At 45.7% G+C, this 18,285-nt stretch overlaps 1 protein-coding gene across 4 annotated transcripts in view; it reads right to left on the bottom strand.

Moving 5' to 3' along the window:
- LOC308097263 (serine/threonine-protein kinase WNK2) overlaps positions 1-18,285 on the bottom strand; it is a 53,791-nt gene that overhangs the window by 7,115 nt on the left and 28,391 nt on the right. For 3 of the 4 annotated variants that reach the window (XM_080444937.1, XM_080444938.1, XM_080444939.1), the window contains exons 10-26: positions 17,027-17,923; positions 15,222-16,355; positions 15,068-15,106; positions 12,852-13,439; positions 11,977-12,294; positions 11,640-11,683; positions 10,296-10,455; positions 9,568-9,684; positions 8,110-8,286; positions 7,758-7,809; positions 6,615-6,713; positions 4,231-4,880; positions 3,367-3,415; positions 3,196-3,263; positions 1,830-2,476; positions 1,188-1,417; positions 527-754 (exon numbers count right to left, since the gene is read on the bottom strand). In XM_080444937.1, coding sequence (XP_080301063.1) covers positions 527-754; positions 1,188-1,417; positions 1,830-2,476; positions 3,196-3,263; positions 3,367-3,415; positions 4,231-4,880; positions 6,615-6,713; positions 7,758-7,809; positions 8,110-8,286; positions 9,568-9,684; positions 10,296-10,455; positions 11,640-11,683; positions 11,977-12,294; positions 12,852-13,439; positions 15,068-15,106; positions 15,222-16,355; positions 17,027-17,923 — 5,497 coding nt within the window. The remainder of the gene's footprint in view (positions 1-526; positions 755-1,187; positions 1,418-1,829; positions 2,477-3,195; positions 3,264-3,366; positions 3,416-4,230; positions 4,881-6,614; positions 6,714-7,757; positions 7,810-8,109; positions 8,287-9,567; positions 9,685-10,295; positions 10,456-11,639; positions 11,684-11,976; positions 12,295-12,851; positions 13,440-15,067; positions 15,107-15,221; positions 16,356-17,026; positions 17,924-18,285) is intronic. The other variant, XM_080444940.1, reaches the window with a different exon arrangement.

The raw sequence follows: 18,285 nt of genomic DNA, 5'->3' as shown, positions 1-18,285 counted from the left end.
TGCTACCAATCCCACTGTAAAATTCCACACAGAAAAAAGAGTGTGTTGATGGGTGTAAAATATTAACCAAAACGTTACATTCCAGAAACATCCAGAGTTAGTAGCTCAAGGCTGTTAAAGAAAGTTTCAGAACGGATATAAATATTTAGATACAGGGTTGTTCAGTCCAAGTGTGAAGAAAAATCGGCTAAAAAGGACTACAATCCTTTAAGGTGCAAACCTGCTCATGACAACTCATGCTCCTTAACTTCATCTTTGGCACAATGATGTGTCTACACAACCTATCTGAACACCATGCTCCATCTGCAAGCTGTGTGCATATTTTGGTGTGTGTGTACACGTATATGCACTTGCCTATCCTGGGGGGAATGTTTGACAAAAATAGCCGATCTAGCCGATCTCTTGTAGATCGGCCATTTTTGGCGAAGAGATTTGGTATAGAGTGGGGAAAAAAAAGAGTGCACTGTACAGGTGCAACTCAGGTCCGTTTTTTACTAAGAATAGAGGGTTTAAGTGTCTAAAATACCTTGGCTAGGGCGTCCTTGGGAGGCCATGCTGTCACCGTGTAGCCCAGCATAGATGTTGTCTGAGGAGACGGAGCCCTTGAGGGAGCAGGGCTGCTGCGTGTGGACCATCTCTGGTGCGCTAACGTCGGGCCGGGTGCTGGAGCTGCTGCTGCCGCCGCTGGAGCGTGCAGAGCTGTCCGACACAACAGAACTTTTGGCCGGAGAACTGGAGTCACTGGCACTCTCACCTTGGTGGTGACAGACATGAAGAGGATGCAAGTCAAAATGGTTGCCTTAACACCGTTCCACTGTGACATTACCATATTATTTGGCACAAATGTGTGGGCACTAGGGGTGTAAAAATGCATCGCTACACTGTTATGATCTTAAAAGTGGCGATTCTATTGCATTGTTAGAATCGAATAGAATCGTTTAATCTTTGGCCTAAATAGTATTGAATGAAATATGGTACGTATTGAAAATATGTGCTGAGAAGTTGAAACTTGAAGCTATACTGCGTAACTCCACTAATACAGAGTAGATCAGTTAATTCTTTCAAATTACTGAATTCTAAGTATTTTTATGTACCGACATGAATTAATCATATATTAATAAAAATCTGTTTCTCATAACGCAGTTCCTGAAAGAATCATAAAAGTTCAGAAATTAACACACACACACCTTTCTTCTCACCAGCGGTGCTGTTGATATTGTTTCTGAGCTGCTGCACTGTGGGGTTGAGCAGCTTGCCAGTTTTCAGCTTGTTCTTGCTTGCCCTGCGTCTGCGGCCGCTGGGGGGTGCAGCGTGCAGCAGACCAACACTGGGGGGCAGAGTTTTACCAAGGTCCTTGTACAGGCCCTCGATCTCGCCCCGCTGGTACAACTGCAGCTCAGAGATCTCCTTCATGTGCCTGATGAAAAATTACAGGGAAAAAAAGACAGGCACTAATAAAGACTGTACCCCATTCCTCTGTTGGTTGTCAAAGCTATTGCCTTGACGGATTCGAGAAAGGTCATTGACTGCCTATTAAAGCTCTGCACTGTTTTATGAGCACATCAACTAGTGCCCTATAGTCTGATTTATACTTAGCTGTGCGTCGGTGTCGCACACCGAAAACAGCTGATATACAAGCTCACAATGCGTTGTGATGCAACTCGTTGTGAGCTTGTAGATCGGTTATTTTTGGTGCGCGACATGGTGCACAATCAAGTGTGTAAGCTTGTGTTAAGTGTGAGCTTTCTGGGGTATTTATACTGACAGTAAGCTTTTAACAACTATGTGCACTCATGGGCATCCAGTGCACATGCATCTGTGTGTCTTACTTTTCTCTCAGCCTCTGCAACTCCTTCTTCATGTCGGTATCCTCGAACTCAGAGTCGTTGTCGCTGCTGACATAGCCGTTCGCTCCCCCGGGAGGTGAGGTGGCATGGCCATTCATCGCCACGGCCTGACGACTCGGCGAATCGGATCTCTGCGTGCTGCCGCTGCGGCCCGAGCGGCGGAAGAAGGCCACCGCCCTCTTCATGAGGTCACTTCCGCTATGCTCGGAGAGGGAGTGGGCAGGGGGAGGGACGTGGGGGGAAGGCGGGGCAAAGGCGCTGCTGTCTTCGTCCTCTGCCGAGTCAGAGCAGAGGCGGAACAGGCGAGGCCGATGGGTGGGGGCGTCGATGGTGTGAGCGCGGGGGATGTGGGTGGGGGTGATGTCTGGACTGGTGGCACGGTAGAAATCGGGAGGGGCGGAGTAACGATTACTGCAATGAGGTCGGGGCGTCTCCGCGTCCCCCTCCTCGTCGGCGGCCGTCACAGAGAACCTGCCCACGGCCACACACCCCTGCTCTCGTCTGCTCGAGCCCTGCGTGTGGGCGTGAAACCCTCCAGAGCCACTGGAGGGCGCCTGGGAGCTACAGGAGCTGCAGCTCTTCCGGGTTTTCTCCAAGCGCCAGATAACATCCGGAGGAGTTGGGACAATCTGGGGAGATGGAGAAGACTGTGTATTGGCATAAAGAGGACCGGCGGGCGGACGGACCTCTGACGTCACACTCATGTCACCATGACTCAGCCATAATCATATAAGGAGTTCCCAATGCAGTTACGCCCCAAATAATAATAATGGATTTTATTTATAATGCTCTTTACATTTGAGTAAATCTCAAAGTGCTAATATAGTTGTATAACCTCAATGTGTCCTCATGGCATCAACAAACAAATCATTCAGCTCCATATATGGGCACAAAAGGCATTCCCATATATGGGCATATACAAAAGGGACAAGGACTGACAGATACAGAGATCTCCGTATATGGGCATAAAAGGGACAAGGACTAACAGATACAGAGATCTCCATATATGGGCATAAAAGGGACAAGGACTGACAGATGCAGGGATCTCCATATATAGGCATATCAGTTGGATCGGCGGTGCGACGTAGGTGTGAGGGCCGTGTAGCGGCCCGAATCTCTAGTGTTTGAGAATTGTTCAATTTATGAAGATTGTTTTGAAAAATGTCATGCCCAAAATAGGGACAACTGGTTGAAAGTGGTAAATTATAACATGATCTAGCTTCAGCAAATAATTAAATCTTTGGACAATGTACAGGATAGACAATGAGAAGTCAGGACTTGGTCAAAATATAGTTTCTGGGGAACAGATGTGCCTATGTGGAGTTATCAGAGTAGTAAGTAGTCTTACTTGGAAGCGGTCTTTGAAGCTGTATGAACCGGTGACCACATCTTTCCTGTTCACTAACCCGTTAGACACTTGAGGCAGGGGGGGAGAAAACAAAACTATTAGTATTGTGATACAAACATCGGAATCACTTGTCAAAGTGTGATTAATGTAAGACCAGCTCTTGTCACTCACCTGCCACTGCAGAGCCACCCACACTATCTGTGCGTTCAAGAATCTGAGGCTAAAAAAGAAAAGAGACAAACAAGGGTCAGAATGTTCCCATGTGTAAATCAGATTGTGTGCTAACCCATTATCATGTCCTGGCCTCAGCACTGTCAGTCCCCGAGTCTTTTTTAGGCAAGGCACACATGCCAGATAAAGAGGAGCAGATAATGATAAAACATCTGGTTGACAGCAGTAATTTAATTACCCTCCCCGTTCTCCCGAACACAGCATTAGTCTTGATGATTACAGGCAATGGTAAAAATCAGTGATTACAGGCAATGGTAAAGTCAACGTTAAACTGCAGTGAATGGATTCAAAGACACTGCCAAAAACTTGGGCACTGATCAATGTCTGAAAACTCCCCCACACACAAAGAGCTCTAAATTGTGACCGCATTGGTCACAAATGCACCTGAAATTTTAACTGCTCGACCTCAAAACATTATTGGGAGCATTTGTGCAAGTCCAAATGATTGCTGTGGTGCGACCAACATGGGACAATGAGTGAACGAAAGCGAAAGAGAATGGATTGAAGAGGGACAGACAGCCAAGAGACTTCATTTTAAATCCTGGCCCCAGTATATTGCATAAAGCCCCAGCGGTGGCCTACCATGCGTTTTAAAGGCTACTTTCACCATATTATCCTACTGGTAAACTGTATTGTAAGTTGTAATGTGGTTTCCATCAATGAAAAATCAATGACATAATTTGTAATAGCTTCTTAAATTTTGGTGGGTGCCCCTACATTTTTCTGGTGCTTCTAACTTTTTAATCCACAGTGCAAACCAAGTAAAAAATGTTGAGCCCTACACACAAATAGATTTATTCATACCAGAAGTTCCCCCTTGCCCTCTGCACTGGAGCCCTGGGGGTCCGTGGCAGCGGCGGAAGGCTGGGTGGGAGTGTGCTCCTGGTAGAGCAATGTTCTCAGCTTCTCATCCAAGGTCTTAATGGCACAGTCCACAAACTCCACCCGACGAGGCACGTCACTATCGGACTCGCCCAGCCCCCCGCTACTAGCCTGCTGCTGGGACTGGGAGGCCTGGTGAGCCGGGCTCTGGGGCTGGGAGGCGACCGTGCCAGGCTGCATGGGCGTGGCATAGGGTTGCTGCAGGACCACTGGTTGATGGGAGGCCATCGATGGCGGCGGCTCGCCGGTAGGACTGGCCATTAGATTTGAGTGACCAGTTGCCCCTTTATGTCCTGCGTTCACATCCAGAGACACAGGCGGCACAATGGCGCAGCACGGGATATCCGCTACCATGGAGACGGCCGATATGCAAGGCTCGTCCGCACGAGGGGAGTCGTGGCGGCTTACACCGGCGGTGGCAGTGGAGGGTTGAGGCTGCTGGACGTGCGCCCGACCCACATTGGGGTCCTGAGGTTGTACGGCGTTCTGAGCTGCGGGGGCTCTGGAGGGCAAGCGGGCAGACGCGTCGCTGCCGGATCTGACCAAGGATGGGGCTGACGCCTCACACTCTGCTACAACAAAAACAGAGAGAAGAGAAAGTTAAAAAGCAGAGCTTATTAGAAAATGAAAACAAAGTGCTGTGTGAATAAGAGGTCTAAGGGGTTAAACAGTTTATTGAACCAATTGATTTAATCGATTATAAAAGATAACAGATTTGAATAAAATAATCAATTTGTGGATTATTATTTTTTATTTATTTTTGCAAAAATAGCTGATCTACAAGCTCACAACTTACTTGTGGGTCCACTATTTTTACTATAAAAATGTGTGACACCGTTGTTCCACAATAAAAAGTATAGAATAGGGCTTAAGTGTTAAATCAGATTATCAATCCATTCAGTCGATTATAAACATTTTTAGAAAATCAATTATACAGTGAGTGTATATATACACAATACATCAGAAAATCTTCAATAATAAAATCTTCAATAGTTGCAGCCCTAAAGAGGACAGAGTCCTGTGGGTGACGGATTGTTGCATCAATTGTCTTCTTCCATCAGGTTCGGTTGGAGTGGACTTGGTAAGTTGGTATAGGCCGAGAGCCTCTGCAGCAGCATGCTTATGTAACTGACCTCAACACTAATGCACACACTGCTTCTTCAGCAGCATCTGCAGGCCAATCATATAGACATCCTATTGTTGCTAGGAGAATGTGAACCCCTTGTCAACATCCTAGGACTGGGCGATATGACTTCAAATCAATGTCACGATTATTTCAAAGTTCTTCCTCGATTACGATTTATGAACGATTATAAAATGAATAGTGAAAATGGCAGATCTTCAAGCTCTACAACACTGATGCGCTTGTAGATCAGCTATTTTCACTATTTTTGTAGGCCACCATTGTACAACGAAGTATAATAAATACAGGGTTAAGACTAATCAATTTAGCCGATTATAAAAATATATATTAGAATGTTTTCGTGTCAACAACAAAATCATCAACAAAGAACTCTGCTTCTCATTTTTTGATTAACCTACAGTACACAAGCAAATATTACGGCCGTTATTGGTTCTAAATATCGATTTCAAAATATTTTCGATTAATTGCCCAGCCCTACAACATCCTATCAACTATCCAACAGCAGCAAATAATAATAATTATATTGTAAAAAACAGATGGGTACAGTAGTGAAATAACGGTTGTGTCTGATATCTTGAAAACATCTACACAGACATTCATGTCTGCTGTAATTAACAAATCCAAGGGAAGGGCACGCAAATCTCCATTAGCTAAATTAAGAGTCACAATTGTGTCCATTAGCCACATGAGACTGCTGATGTGTAGAACACATTAACATACCCTGTACAAATGTGTCTATGCCAGTGGTTCCCAAATTACTATAAGACAAGTCCAGGTGTGCCTTGGGATTCTGTGACAACAGCACATTATTAATGCAATATTACCGTATATAATTATACAAAAAGTTGGTATTTTTTATTTTTACTTTGTGCGCACTCATTTTCCAATAAAAAAACCTGCCATTGTGGGTGAAAATTGTGGGTGAAATCTTTATTTATTTTGTGTGTGTGTGGGGGGGATGGGGGGGGGTAAAATAGGATTAAGTGGCTCAACTTTTTATTTGGCATTAGTAAATATAAAACATTTACAGAGTTATAACACAAGTTATAGAGGCTGATGAATGAATAAAGGTGTGGCTTGAGATTTTGACTTGCCCACTGGTCTTGGGAAACAAAACGTTTGCAAACCACCGGTGTATACATTCAGTCACAGAATACTGTACCATTGGCTGCAGAGACATGTGATGAGGTGCTCTCTCGGTCTGGTGTGGGCGTCTCAGCCACGGGGCAGATGATGAACCAACGCTTGCCAGTGTGGAGGACTGTCAAGGACAACAAACACACAATACCCTCAAACACACAACTATAACATCCTCCGTAGGGCAAAATAACTGAGACAGGAAGGGTGCAAACCCAGTCACGAGGCAACCAATCGGACACGGAGATCGCTCCGCCTTCTGACACCTCATTTATCAAATCCTCTTCCATCCCAATACTTTGCCACAACAATAGGTCTCCAAAAGAATGCAAATTCAAACTGTACCTGCGGTAAACCACAGACATTGACTGAGTTTTAAACGAATTTCGAACTAGTTTCGAACTAGGAGTGTAACAGTTAATCAAACTAATCGATTTAACTCTCTCAGTGCCAATGAAATAAAAAAAACATGTTCATACTGTGCCAGCATTTTTTTTTAAAATAAAACAAAATAATAATAATAAGTTAAACAAGAAGTGAATGGAGCAGCAAATCTTCGGATCACGATATCTTGGGTTGTGAAAATTATTTTCCAGAAAAAAAAAAAAAGTTTAAAAACTCGGGATAACTCGTAGTTGGCAACGGGATAACTCGTAGTTGGCAACTTATTATTATTTTGTTTTATTTAAAAAAAAATGCTGGCACAGTATGAACATGTTTTTTTATTTCATTGGCACTGAGAGAGTTAAATCGATTAGGTGTCAGAAAAAACTCGGGATAACTCGTAGCTTGGCACTGAGAGAGTTAATAGATTAAAAAATTATCTATTTTTATTCTAATCGAGTTTGATTTTTGCATTTTCCCCTTTTCTTTCTTCTTGCCATTATAGGCGACCAAAAATGTCTAAATGAGCAAAAATAGCCAATCTAAAGGCTATGCATTGTGAACTTGCAGATTGGCTATTTTCATTACTTTTTGACACAGTTGTACAACAAAGCCTAAAATAAGGCTTAAAAGGTTAAATCAGACCCATCACATTTTATGTTGATTCTTTGAGATATAAAAATAAATCGTAAAAACAAAACAAAAAATAGTAATTGACAGAATAATCACTATGTAAATAAATGGTAAGATAGTTGCAGCCTGAATGCAGAGCTAAAACCCTCACCATTCTGTTGGTACACCAACTGTGGACTGTTGGGCGTGGCAGCCTTTGAACTCTAAAGAGAAAGGGGGTGGTTATTAAACAGCAAAGGTGCTTATTATGAACAACAACTTTTAAAACGATTCAATAAACAGCCACAGGACTTGGCTTTCAGAGAGCAAATTCAGTTAGATGAAAGTGTCATATCAGCAACAATGCTCGTCTTTGCGGCAAACTGTTGGCAGCTTCTCATGCAAAATCATCTCGAACGGTGCCACGAGCTAGGACAAAGTTCCCAAGATAGAAACGCTCGCCTCTCTCCTCCCGGGCCAAGATGGCCGCATCGCCTCTCAGCCAAGAGTTCCCCCTCACTCACCTCTGTCACCAGTGTGCCAGCTCCTCCTTGGTTCTGCTGGGGACCACCTCCCTGTTGGTCAAAGCTTCTCTCCCCCTCCCTGTCCTCACTCAGCATGTTCTCTGCCTGTTCCATGATGTCCCTCAGCTGCTCTATGAAAACCTCCTTCTCCAGGGGCAGGATGAAGTCGTTCTCCACCTGTGACAGGTAGAAGGACGCAGGAGATGTTGACAGTTTAACCCCCAAAATACTAATAAACTTTGGGAAAAACAAAACGTCTTGGTCAGTCCCTGCATATGTTCAATTTGTGATTGATTGTCCAACACACTGAGGAGAAAAATGGATGCAGAAAGTTCTCAATTCTATACTTGGTAGTCTTTCTGTAAGAGATTTCGATAGTGGGATTGCTCTAAGATGAGTTTTTTACTTAATCGTGTAACCCAATTTCCTCTGATAATGGTACAGAGCATTTTTATGACTCAATATTGATATATTCAAAAACCAGCAAAATGGCCATAAATAACCAATTGAATTTACCCCTTGTTTCACTGTGATTGGATCTGATTAAACTTACATTGACAGCCATCCGTTTTCGTTGCAGTCGGGCAGAAACCAGCTAACTCCATTTTGACGCTTTTGCTTTTTTTCCATAAATCAGTGCTATTGAACACTCTTTACGTCTGTGTGTTGGTAAAAAAAAATATTGAACCAATGAAAAGTATTAAAAAGCGCTTCTGACAAAACCAGCTAACTCCATTGGATCCTCAAACTTTCTGCTAAACCAGCTAAGTCCACCAAAGGTGGGTGGAGTTGGTTTTTCTGACTCTAGGCTCAGCCCCCTTTTGACCTCCAACCTCATTGTGAGCTTGGAGGTCCATTCAGCTGTTCTTATTAATGATGAACAAAACCTCCTAACTCCACTTTTTTTTTCATTTCCTGAAAAATGAACATTTTGGAGTTGGTTTCTGCCCGACAGCAGAGATATATGAATAATTGTTGCTCAAGTGATGCTCTATTAAATACAGATCCAGTCTATACAAATAACTATCCCAGTATGAACTGGCTGGTAGGGAGAGGGAGAAAGAGAGGAAAGACAGAGAGGGAGGGGGGAAGCGAGAGAGAAAGGAGGGGGGGGTGGAGAGAGAGAGAGAGAAAGGAGGGGGGGGAGAGAGAGAGGAGGGGGGGGAGAGAGAGAGAGAGAAAGGAGGGGGGGTAGAGAGAGAGAGAGAGAGAGAGAGAGAGAGAGAGAGAGAGAGAGAGAGAGAGAAAGGATAGAGAGACAGATTTCTGCTGCTGCTGCAATGCAGTGAAAAGCACAATCACTGGGACTTTGGCAGTTTTAGAGAAATGAAAGAATGAAATGAAAGATAATTTCACAAAGAGCTAAGAGGCGGACAGTCTATACTTTGGAAGGACATTTGAATGTTACTGAAGTAGTAACCACTCAGATTGCTTCACCAGTTGCAGTCAAATGCATACCATGTATGTAGCGATCTCCTCTGGTGCATCTCCATCCAGGTCAAACTTGAAGGTGACCATCTTGTGGTTGTGTGTTTCCAGCTGACATTCTACCATCTTGTCACCTGTGTTACATACCTGTACCGAAGAGCAACACCATTCACCCCAATTAATATGCTTTGCTGACTAAAGACAGTGAACAGTATAACATTTTCAAGTTTTAGAAATCATTTATACTTGTCATTGCTGCTGACCATTTTCCAAAGGATACCTCAGTTTTTAGATTTTAGAATAATTATCAGATTTTCCTCTTTATTTATTTATATTCAAACTTTTCAGGTGACAAACCCATTTGTTTCTACTTCTCCAGCTACTATTCATGTCACCATGGAGAACATGTTCTAATTTTGTTTTGTCGTGGTAACATACCGTTTCTGTGTGTGTGTCTTCAATGTGTTGTGACTGACCGTACAAAGTGTGGCATGTAAGTAACTTTGACAAAACAAAGGCCACATGAAGTTCATTGTGATGATTACTTATTTTTAGCAAGTTACAGGTCTCTGCAAGTTTATTTTTGAACCAAATCTGAAGTGAATAGAAATCAAAAGCTTGCCTCCAAGGTAGGAAAAACACATTTAAAAAATTGCGGTATGCTTTGGGAAATTGTTGGCAGCAATGTAAAGTGTATATGATTTGTAGTCCATGGGTAAGAAACAGATCCTATAACAACGTGTTTAATAGGTACCCACGTTTAGCATGCTGAGTTGAGCCCTACTGATCTTCTCCTGACGGGAACGGGTGCGCGTGGACCTGCGGTGATGTTTGCGGACTTTCCCTTCACCTTTCAGTCCGTATGTGCCCTCGTAGCCATCACTCATCTCCTTCCCTGAGGTGGCATCTGAGTTGATACTGGTTTTGTGAAGAAAGGGAGGGGAACATTTTACGGATCAGTGCCTTATTCATTACCGGCAGTATGAAATGTCTTGGATGATTGTTATATCCTTTAATGGGTGTCTGAGACCAAATAATATTAATGTGCTTAATACTTAATACCCATGTTCCTCTTGCTAATGTAAAAGGAACACGGGTTGTGTTCAATATGCCTGGGCATATCCAAATATAGATGGATCCAGACAAAGTAAATGGGGCATACGATAGGCCCCAAGAGTCTCGATTCTGCTGCAAAACTTTTATCCCGACGCAGGGCGTGTCATTGATTCAAGGATTTGGACAGCAAGTAATAAGGCTTTCATTCGAGCTTATAAACCATTTACAGAATTAGGATGCTCTAAGAATATGCTCTAATAACCTCATGTCATTATCATATAAAAGCTCAACCTTTACACAACCAAATGAGAAATTGCAACTTACCTCCTAAAGTGCAGCGACATCTGCATTAATATTTCACAACAGCATTATTAAGGAATGTAGTTGAGTAACTGTGGCTGCAGTCAAAAATAGAACTAGGACTGCAACTAGAAAATACAAATTATTTTCAGGATCTGATCTTTAGAATCTATGTACTGTAATTCATTTAAACCATGAAGTGAAGGGCGCCTGCTGGCCTAGCGGTCTAGGCGCATACCACATATAGGCTCTGATGCAGCCTGACAGCCTGACACGTCGTGGCGGGTTCAAATCCCATTGACCTTTGCTGTGTGTCACTCCCCATCTCTCGTTCCCTGTCTGTCTATACTATGCACTATCAATAAGGCAGAAAAGCCCCCAAAAAAATCTTTAAAAAAACACCATAAAGTCAAGGTAAAATAACAAAGTATTAGTACCGTAAGTAGTCCTTATGGACATATATCACTAAACCCATTATTTGATTACTAAAATGGAATTAGATAAAATGTATGTAAATAATGTATTATTCAATCAAATAATATCACCCCTAAATAGTACCTACTAACCTATTAAATAAAAAACTATTTTTAAATAGGTTTAGCAGAGGGTAAATGTTAAGCCAGAGTGTTGTCTAAAGTTGAGAGCTGGTCTAGCTAGACTGGCCACATCTAACGTGCATCTGTCAAAATCACAGAGCATCTCACCACATGATCCAAACACCTCTCTAAGTTGAGAAGAGCTAGTACCTGTCATAGCTCTGTCCTGCTGTCTGTTTCTCAGTAGCTTGATCCTACAGACAGAACAAAATGCAGAAAATAAGAACCACCAGGGGGAAATAAAGGATTACATCAAGTGTCAGGCATTTCATTTTGAGATGCCGGTAAGAATTTGACAAGAGAGAGGAGAGGAAAAGGTAGATAGCACTAGCACTATGTCAAAGCCCGGTTTATACTTAATGGCAAACTGAAAATAGCCGATCTACAAGTTGACATACTGTATATCAGCTATTTTCAGCGTGTGAGACCGTTGTACGACCACGTATTAATTAACTATGAGGAGCCTAAGGAATTAAACTATCCATACCTCCAGGTTGCTCTCTGTTGTGCTCTGACTCACAGCCCCCAAGGGAGCAGCGGCCTGTTTCTGCTGAGTCAGATTGGAGCTGGAAGGCCCCGATGATGCTATCTGAGAGTCACTGGGCAGCGGCACTGGAGCGTGGCTCTGGGCCTGATGCCGGGCCTGCGGAGGCATCTGGCACAAGTTTTGGGTGGGGTCCAATTGAGCAGCAGCGGCTGTGCCAGTGTCCTGCCCATTCAATACAGGTGGGGTAAAGACTGCAGGCTGGGCCGGCTGAGCAGAAGGCTTTGGCTCCGGGTGGCTGAGCAGGGTCTGCTGTGGAACCTGCATAGAGGAAGCCAGAAATTAAATGGATTTGCAGATAACACGTAATTATGCGCTGCTGTTGTGTTGTGTCGAAGGGAGTCATTTGTTCTCCAGAAAGATTTTTGGTACGATCGTAACTTCATTAGACCTTTAATGACTGTGCTTAATGTTGTTAACCCATTTCAAGCTATTAGGTATAGAACTAAACTTAACAACTTTTTTTTGGCAACAGCATGTCACACTACCACTAAGGCATGTTGTTTTCATCTCCATCATTGCATTAAGCTAAATTTAACACACAAACAAATTTCCTTTGTCAGTAATAGAAACCTGATTATCTTTCAGCATGTTTTGAAATGCCACCCATATATTGACGGGATGTTTTGCCGTTTAGATTCTTTGGTGAAATGACGCACATCGATTGTGCAGAAACACACAGTCTGAATGAGGTTATCAAGCGAAGGCTCACACCCAAGACACAGTAAATCCACCCTCAACACACACAACTAGTTAGTTAGTTCCGATTCACACCTTCTTGGTAAACACGTGCATTATGCTGCAGCCATAATAATTACCTGTCTCAGAGGCTGAGCGCTGGTGACTGGGGGCGGGTGTGTGTGTTGTGCAGGGGTGGGGTGTGAGTGCATGGCGTGCGTGACTTGGGCTGCCATAAGCGCAGGCTGCGGATGAGACACTTCGGGTCTCGCAGCCGTGTGTTGAGGGGTAGTGGGACACACCTGCTGGTGCAGTGGGGATGGGGGCCCTACCATAGCTAGTTGGGGTGTGGGTGATTGTAAGAAGGGCACCGAGACAGGGGGAGCCAAAGAGCTTTCCATGTGCAGGGGGGAGAGGGGGGAGACCATGGGGGTTACAGGGACGGTTTTGCCAGGAGAGAGGAAGATTGGAGGTAGAGGGGTCAAGTTTGAGGAGGAGGAGTAGGGTGAAAGAGCAGGACAGAGTTGAGGGTAGGAGGAGTCGTTGTCGGTCATAGCCGCCATCACAGGGACCGTTAGAGGGACGGGTTTGGCAGGAGAGAGGAAGATCGGAGGTAGAGGGGTCAAGGTGGAGGAGGAGTAGGGTGGAGGAGCAGGACAGGGTTGAGGGTAGGAGTCATTGTCGGTCATAGCCGCCATCGCGTGGACAGAGGGATACTGTGAAGGGAACTGAAGAAACAGGAGGAAACAGGAAGACGTCACAAAATTAAGCGAAGGTTCAAAAGTAGGCGGATGGTGCATCAAACAAAGTCTAGCCTCTCAAGCCAGACAACTCTTCCACAACCTTCGAATGCTACAGAGTCTGTAATTACGCCCCCCCTAAAAGTTCTGCACAGGAAGCTGTCATCCGTTTGTCATTTCACGAAAATATATTTTAAAATATCTTTAAAATATCTTTTGGGTTTTCCATTTCTGCTAAGCAGCTGGGTAATGGGTAGGATTTGACTAATGTTATTTACAGTAGGACTTGTTTATGTGACTGTAAAGGAGAAACGTGTGTGGCATTTTTTTTTGAGTCGACAGTCTGTCTCGAGAGGCTAAACAAAGTCCAAATCCCTTAATCTTCTGCTGAGGCATCCACTGAATCTAAAAACCAGACTCAAGAAAACAGAAATGGGTGTGATAAGCGTGAGCGATTCTATAAGCGTATACCTGGGATGGTGGCAAAGCGGTGGAGATATGCAGGGGATGGACCTGGTGATGGACAGGGGCCTGAACCAATGAATGCTGAGGAGGCAGTGGCTGGGGTGCTGATTGGTTGAAATTCTGCCCGTGACTCGGCCCGTCTTGTCCGAGCTGTGAAATGCCCTGACCAGCAGAAAGCATCAAAATAGAAGAAGGGGGGGGGGGGGAAATAAATACACCGGAAGTTGGATGATGGAAGGGACTCTGGTTACAGCCCCCACCCCCCTTCTCTGTGCTTTTCCTGCTATTGACTCCGACTAGAATGGCTTACATTCTCCATCCTGTCGTGCATCTGCTGCACAGAGCTTTGAGCTCTGAATTCCACTGCTCTGCAGACACCGAGCAGGCACGGGGCTTAGCGGATAACACCAGTTATTGTTTTCATTATTGCTTCCGTTAGCTCTCTGTTGGCCGGTGTCCGAGGAAACTCCTGTTTATTGGGCTAGTTCACGCACCCCCCCAAAAAAAGGCTGCAGTAATATTTGTCTAAAGAGGTCAAAACCAGGGCAAAAGCAGCAATTTTCAAAGACATTTAAAAAATTGCTGATCTACATGCTCACTGCACGTTGTGAGCTTGTAGACTTTTATTTTTTTTATTACTGGCTGTAGTTTGAGTTGATGTGGTTGTTGGTCTCCTCCATCTTGGCTCACTAAGAAAACTACTGCTAATTACAGCAAAGTGGAGTCAAACCACCACAAACTCACAATTCTTTGCTACTGGCTGAGGGCCAGTCAGAGTTTACCAATGCTGTACTCCACACAAAGGACACGACGCAAAATTGCTTTGCCACCCAGAGTCTATCTTTAATTCGCCCCTTCGCTCACATAGAATGGCAGTGAGTGGGAGGCGAATATTCAATTGGCTCATGTGTGACCGTGCCCTTAACACTTTTTCCCTTCTCCACGCACGGTGGAAGTAGTAGATGAAGTTATGCCAGAAACCCCTACTCAAGTCTAATCTTTACGGTTCCAGAACTCGGTAGCTATGTTGTCATAAAAGAACAATATTTCTCAAGTCAAGTTAGCATTTCTTTTTGTATTTTTATGTTACGACAACATAATTTTACTGGGCACTGCTGTGACAAAGTGTGCTGTGAGGAATGGAGTTCTACCTGGTTCAGGAAAGCTGTGGTGTAGAGATGGGGATTGAACTGATGAGAAATTAAAGAAAAAGCAAGGTCAGAGCTGGGGGAACTCAAACCTGGGCCCAATAAATGCAAAATGGCTAGATGATGTTAAAGTTCATGATTATCACTGTACACTCACCTGTTGTGCTATGGGTGCATCCAGCATCGGGTGTGCAGTGGCTGGAAGGTTCTGGGCCATCACCATTTGGCTTGATCCTGGGTAGGTCAGCGGGGCTGCAGCTTGTTGAGGAAGAGATGAATAGGCCTGGCCCACTGCAGCAGATTGGGCAGGCATGTACTGGCTTTGTACTTGGCCCATCTGTGGTTGCAAACCAGTGGGTGCATTGCTTTGAGAGGTGATATCAGACTGACCTGGAGCAAGGTAGACTTGCTGGGCTGGAGGGACTCGTGTAGTCGGAGCAGACGTGGGATAGGGCTGGGAGGCAGGGACCTGCTGAAATGTAGGCTGGGCTAGCTGTTGGCTCTGTGATGGAACTAAACTCTGCATTGCTTGGTGGCTGTGTTGTTGTTGTTGTTGTTGATGAAGTATTGGGGGTGGTTGTTGATGAATAGAGGTCTGGAGGCTATGCTGAGACTGATGTACCATTTGCTGTTGTTGCATAACTTGTCCCATTTGCTGGTCATAACCGAGCTGAACATGAGCCTGTAGAGCTTGCTGGGTATGCTGTACATTCGGCTGCGAGGGTTGTTGGTGGTGCTGTTGTTGTTGAATTGGGATTTGTTGGCTATAATGCGTCGGTGAGGAGAAGCTCTGACCCGCCTGATGACTGGTCAGCAACACCTGCTGAGGAGCACTGGGAGCCTGGGTATGGAGGCACTGGGCAGTGGCTGCCATAGTGGGCACTCCTGTTGAAACAGGGTAGCTCTGCGTTGGCTGCTGCAGTGACATGGAGGTTGCTGCTGCTGTCACTGTAGGTCCAGTCTGTTGGACAGGCATGGCTGCTGCTGCTACTGCAGTGTGTTGCTGAGTGGGAGCAGGGTAGCCCGTCGCTGCAGCTGCCGTCTGTTGCTGCTGAAACGGTGCTTGGTAGTTCTGTGCAAATTGCTGCGCCGTGACCGACGCAGCTTGGACCTGCGGCTGACCTGGAGCAGCATAGCTGGCTGCAGTAACGGGTGGCAGACAGGCTGGAGGTAGGGTTGCAGTAGGATAGCTATGTCCAGACTGAATGTACTGGAGAGGAGTGTGATGAGCTGGGCTGGAGGAAGCAAGGCTCTGGAGTGAAGGTTGGTTCTGGAGCCCGGGAGTGTTGACCTGAGTGAGGAAGAAAGAAATTAACTATTTTAGAATCTCTTGGGGGAGACCAGTACTGGGCCCAAGACAAAAGCCCACAAAAGCCACAGAAAATGACACCCTCAATACAGAATAAATAATGCAGGATGTAAACATAATGAGAGGATGAAGGTTTAAAAATAAGTTCATAAAACATCCGTCTCCACAATGAGCAGGTGTGCACTAAAATAAGGAAGGACACAAGGGAAGGAGGGAAGGAGAGGGAGGTGTTGAGGAAAGAGGTTAGGCGGCCACTGCTCCTAGTACCACCAGTGGCCTTCTGTCCAGAGGAGTGTCAAAGGATGTACACAATCCCGAGGCAGGGAAAAAAACAAAACACAGCTGGGCACTGGGTCAGTGAAGCGGAAAGACAGCATGTTAAGGTCATTAGTCAGCAGGACATGAAGTTGATCTCCCACAGTTTGTCCCACGTTCCCCCAAACATTAAGACTACTGATTTCTACGAAGATAGTAAGGCCAAGAGGCCTTCAAGAGGCAGCAAGGTGCAGACAGCAGACAGGAGATCAGACTGGCTCCATGCAGAATAGTGCTGTGCCTCCTACAGGCTAGGAGGTATCGGCTATGCAAGCTTCGGGGTACCCAAACGGAGGACAACAGGGGGTGGGGGGGCTTGTCGCCCGATGAGAACCTACCACTCCCTCAGCCCCGGCGCTTCGCTGCTCTCCAGCACAGTAGCTGGCCCTGCGGTCATGGGGGGGCTTGGGATCCCCAACCAGACCGCCACTCTGAGGGTGAACCTTCAGGGTGCCGTCTCCATAGCTGCGGGCAGGCCGCTGGGGGGATGGGTGGGGCAGGGTTGGGCCCTGTGCGCATGAGGCGTTAGCGGGGGTTGTTTTGCGGCTGATGATGTTGAACAGGGACTTCTGCAGCAGGGAGAAGTCTGAACAGTCACTCTGACCTTTAACACCTCCAGACCCGGAGGTGGTCGGTGCCCCACCAGAGGCGTGATGGTGGTGTCTGAAGGCACATGCATAGGAATGAGCTGGCCTGGCAACAGGGGGGAGATGGTGGTGGAGCAACAGAGAGAGACACGCGTGGCACATGTGAGTTCTAGGCAGAGCCTGGTGGTGGTGTTGAGAGTTCAGACTCAGGAGACTGCTGAGGTCAGAGTGTCGCCGTCCACCAGGAACCGGTGTTGATGCACCCCCGCTGGGGGCTCCCGGCTGCGATTGCATGCACGTGTCGCTGTGGCGACGGGCCTCTAGGTGCGAGAGGACGGGATTGGACGGCCGCAGCAGAGGCAAAGCGCTCTGGGAGGGGAACCCATCCTCGGCCTCGAAGTGGACCTCGGTGGGGCTGAACTCCGATCGGTTCTCCGATGTGGTGGGGATGGGGCTGATTGATCTTGCGTTCTGGGCTCGGGCGAGGGCTTGGAACTGAGCGATGCGGTTGGCCCCGAGACTGTCGATGACGGGGGCACTTCCTCTCCGTGCCACGCCGCCCATTTCTGCCCTGAGCTGTGGGCCCAGAGCTCCCTGCCAAGCCTCACGCTTCTCACAGGAGGCCAAACAGAGACCACTGTGTGGGTGCTGATCCAACAGCAACCCGAAAGCAAAACAGATGTTACTACACATCACACTTTCACAAAAAACAAAACAATACAATAGGATGGAATGATGATGAACAGCGATTTAGAACTGAGTGGCATGTTTGCACACTTGTCAGGGATGGACATGGACATACAATATACATATATGTAATGCATATGACTATGTTAATTAGGGCTGATGTGTGCCAAGAGTCTGCTAAGCTTCTGTGTGGGGTAATGATCCTGCGGATCTGTGTGTGGGCACAGTGCTTGTTTGCACTTAATGACCTTGATGCACATGTCCAGTAATTTGTTTTACATTGTGAGTGTGTGTGTGTTTGTGTGTGAGAGAGAGTGTGTGTT

The sequence above is a fragment of the Gymnoscopelus braueri genome (genome assembly GCF_963280865.1).
Source record: "Gymnoscopelus braueri genome assembly, chromosome: 12".
In the NCBI taxonomy this organism is placed as follows: Eukaryota; Metazoa; Chordata; class Actinopteri; order Myctophiformes; family Myctophidae; genus Gymnoscopelus; species Gymnoscopelus braueri.
This window is presented reverse-complemented; position numbering and strand designations above follow the sequence as displayed.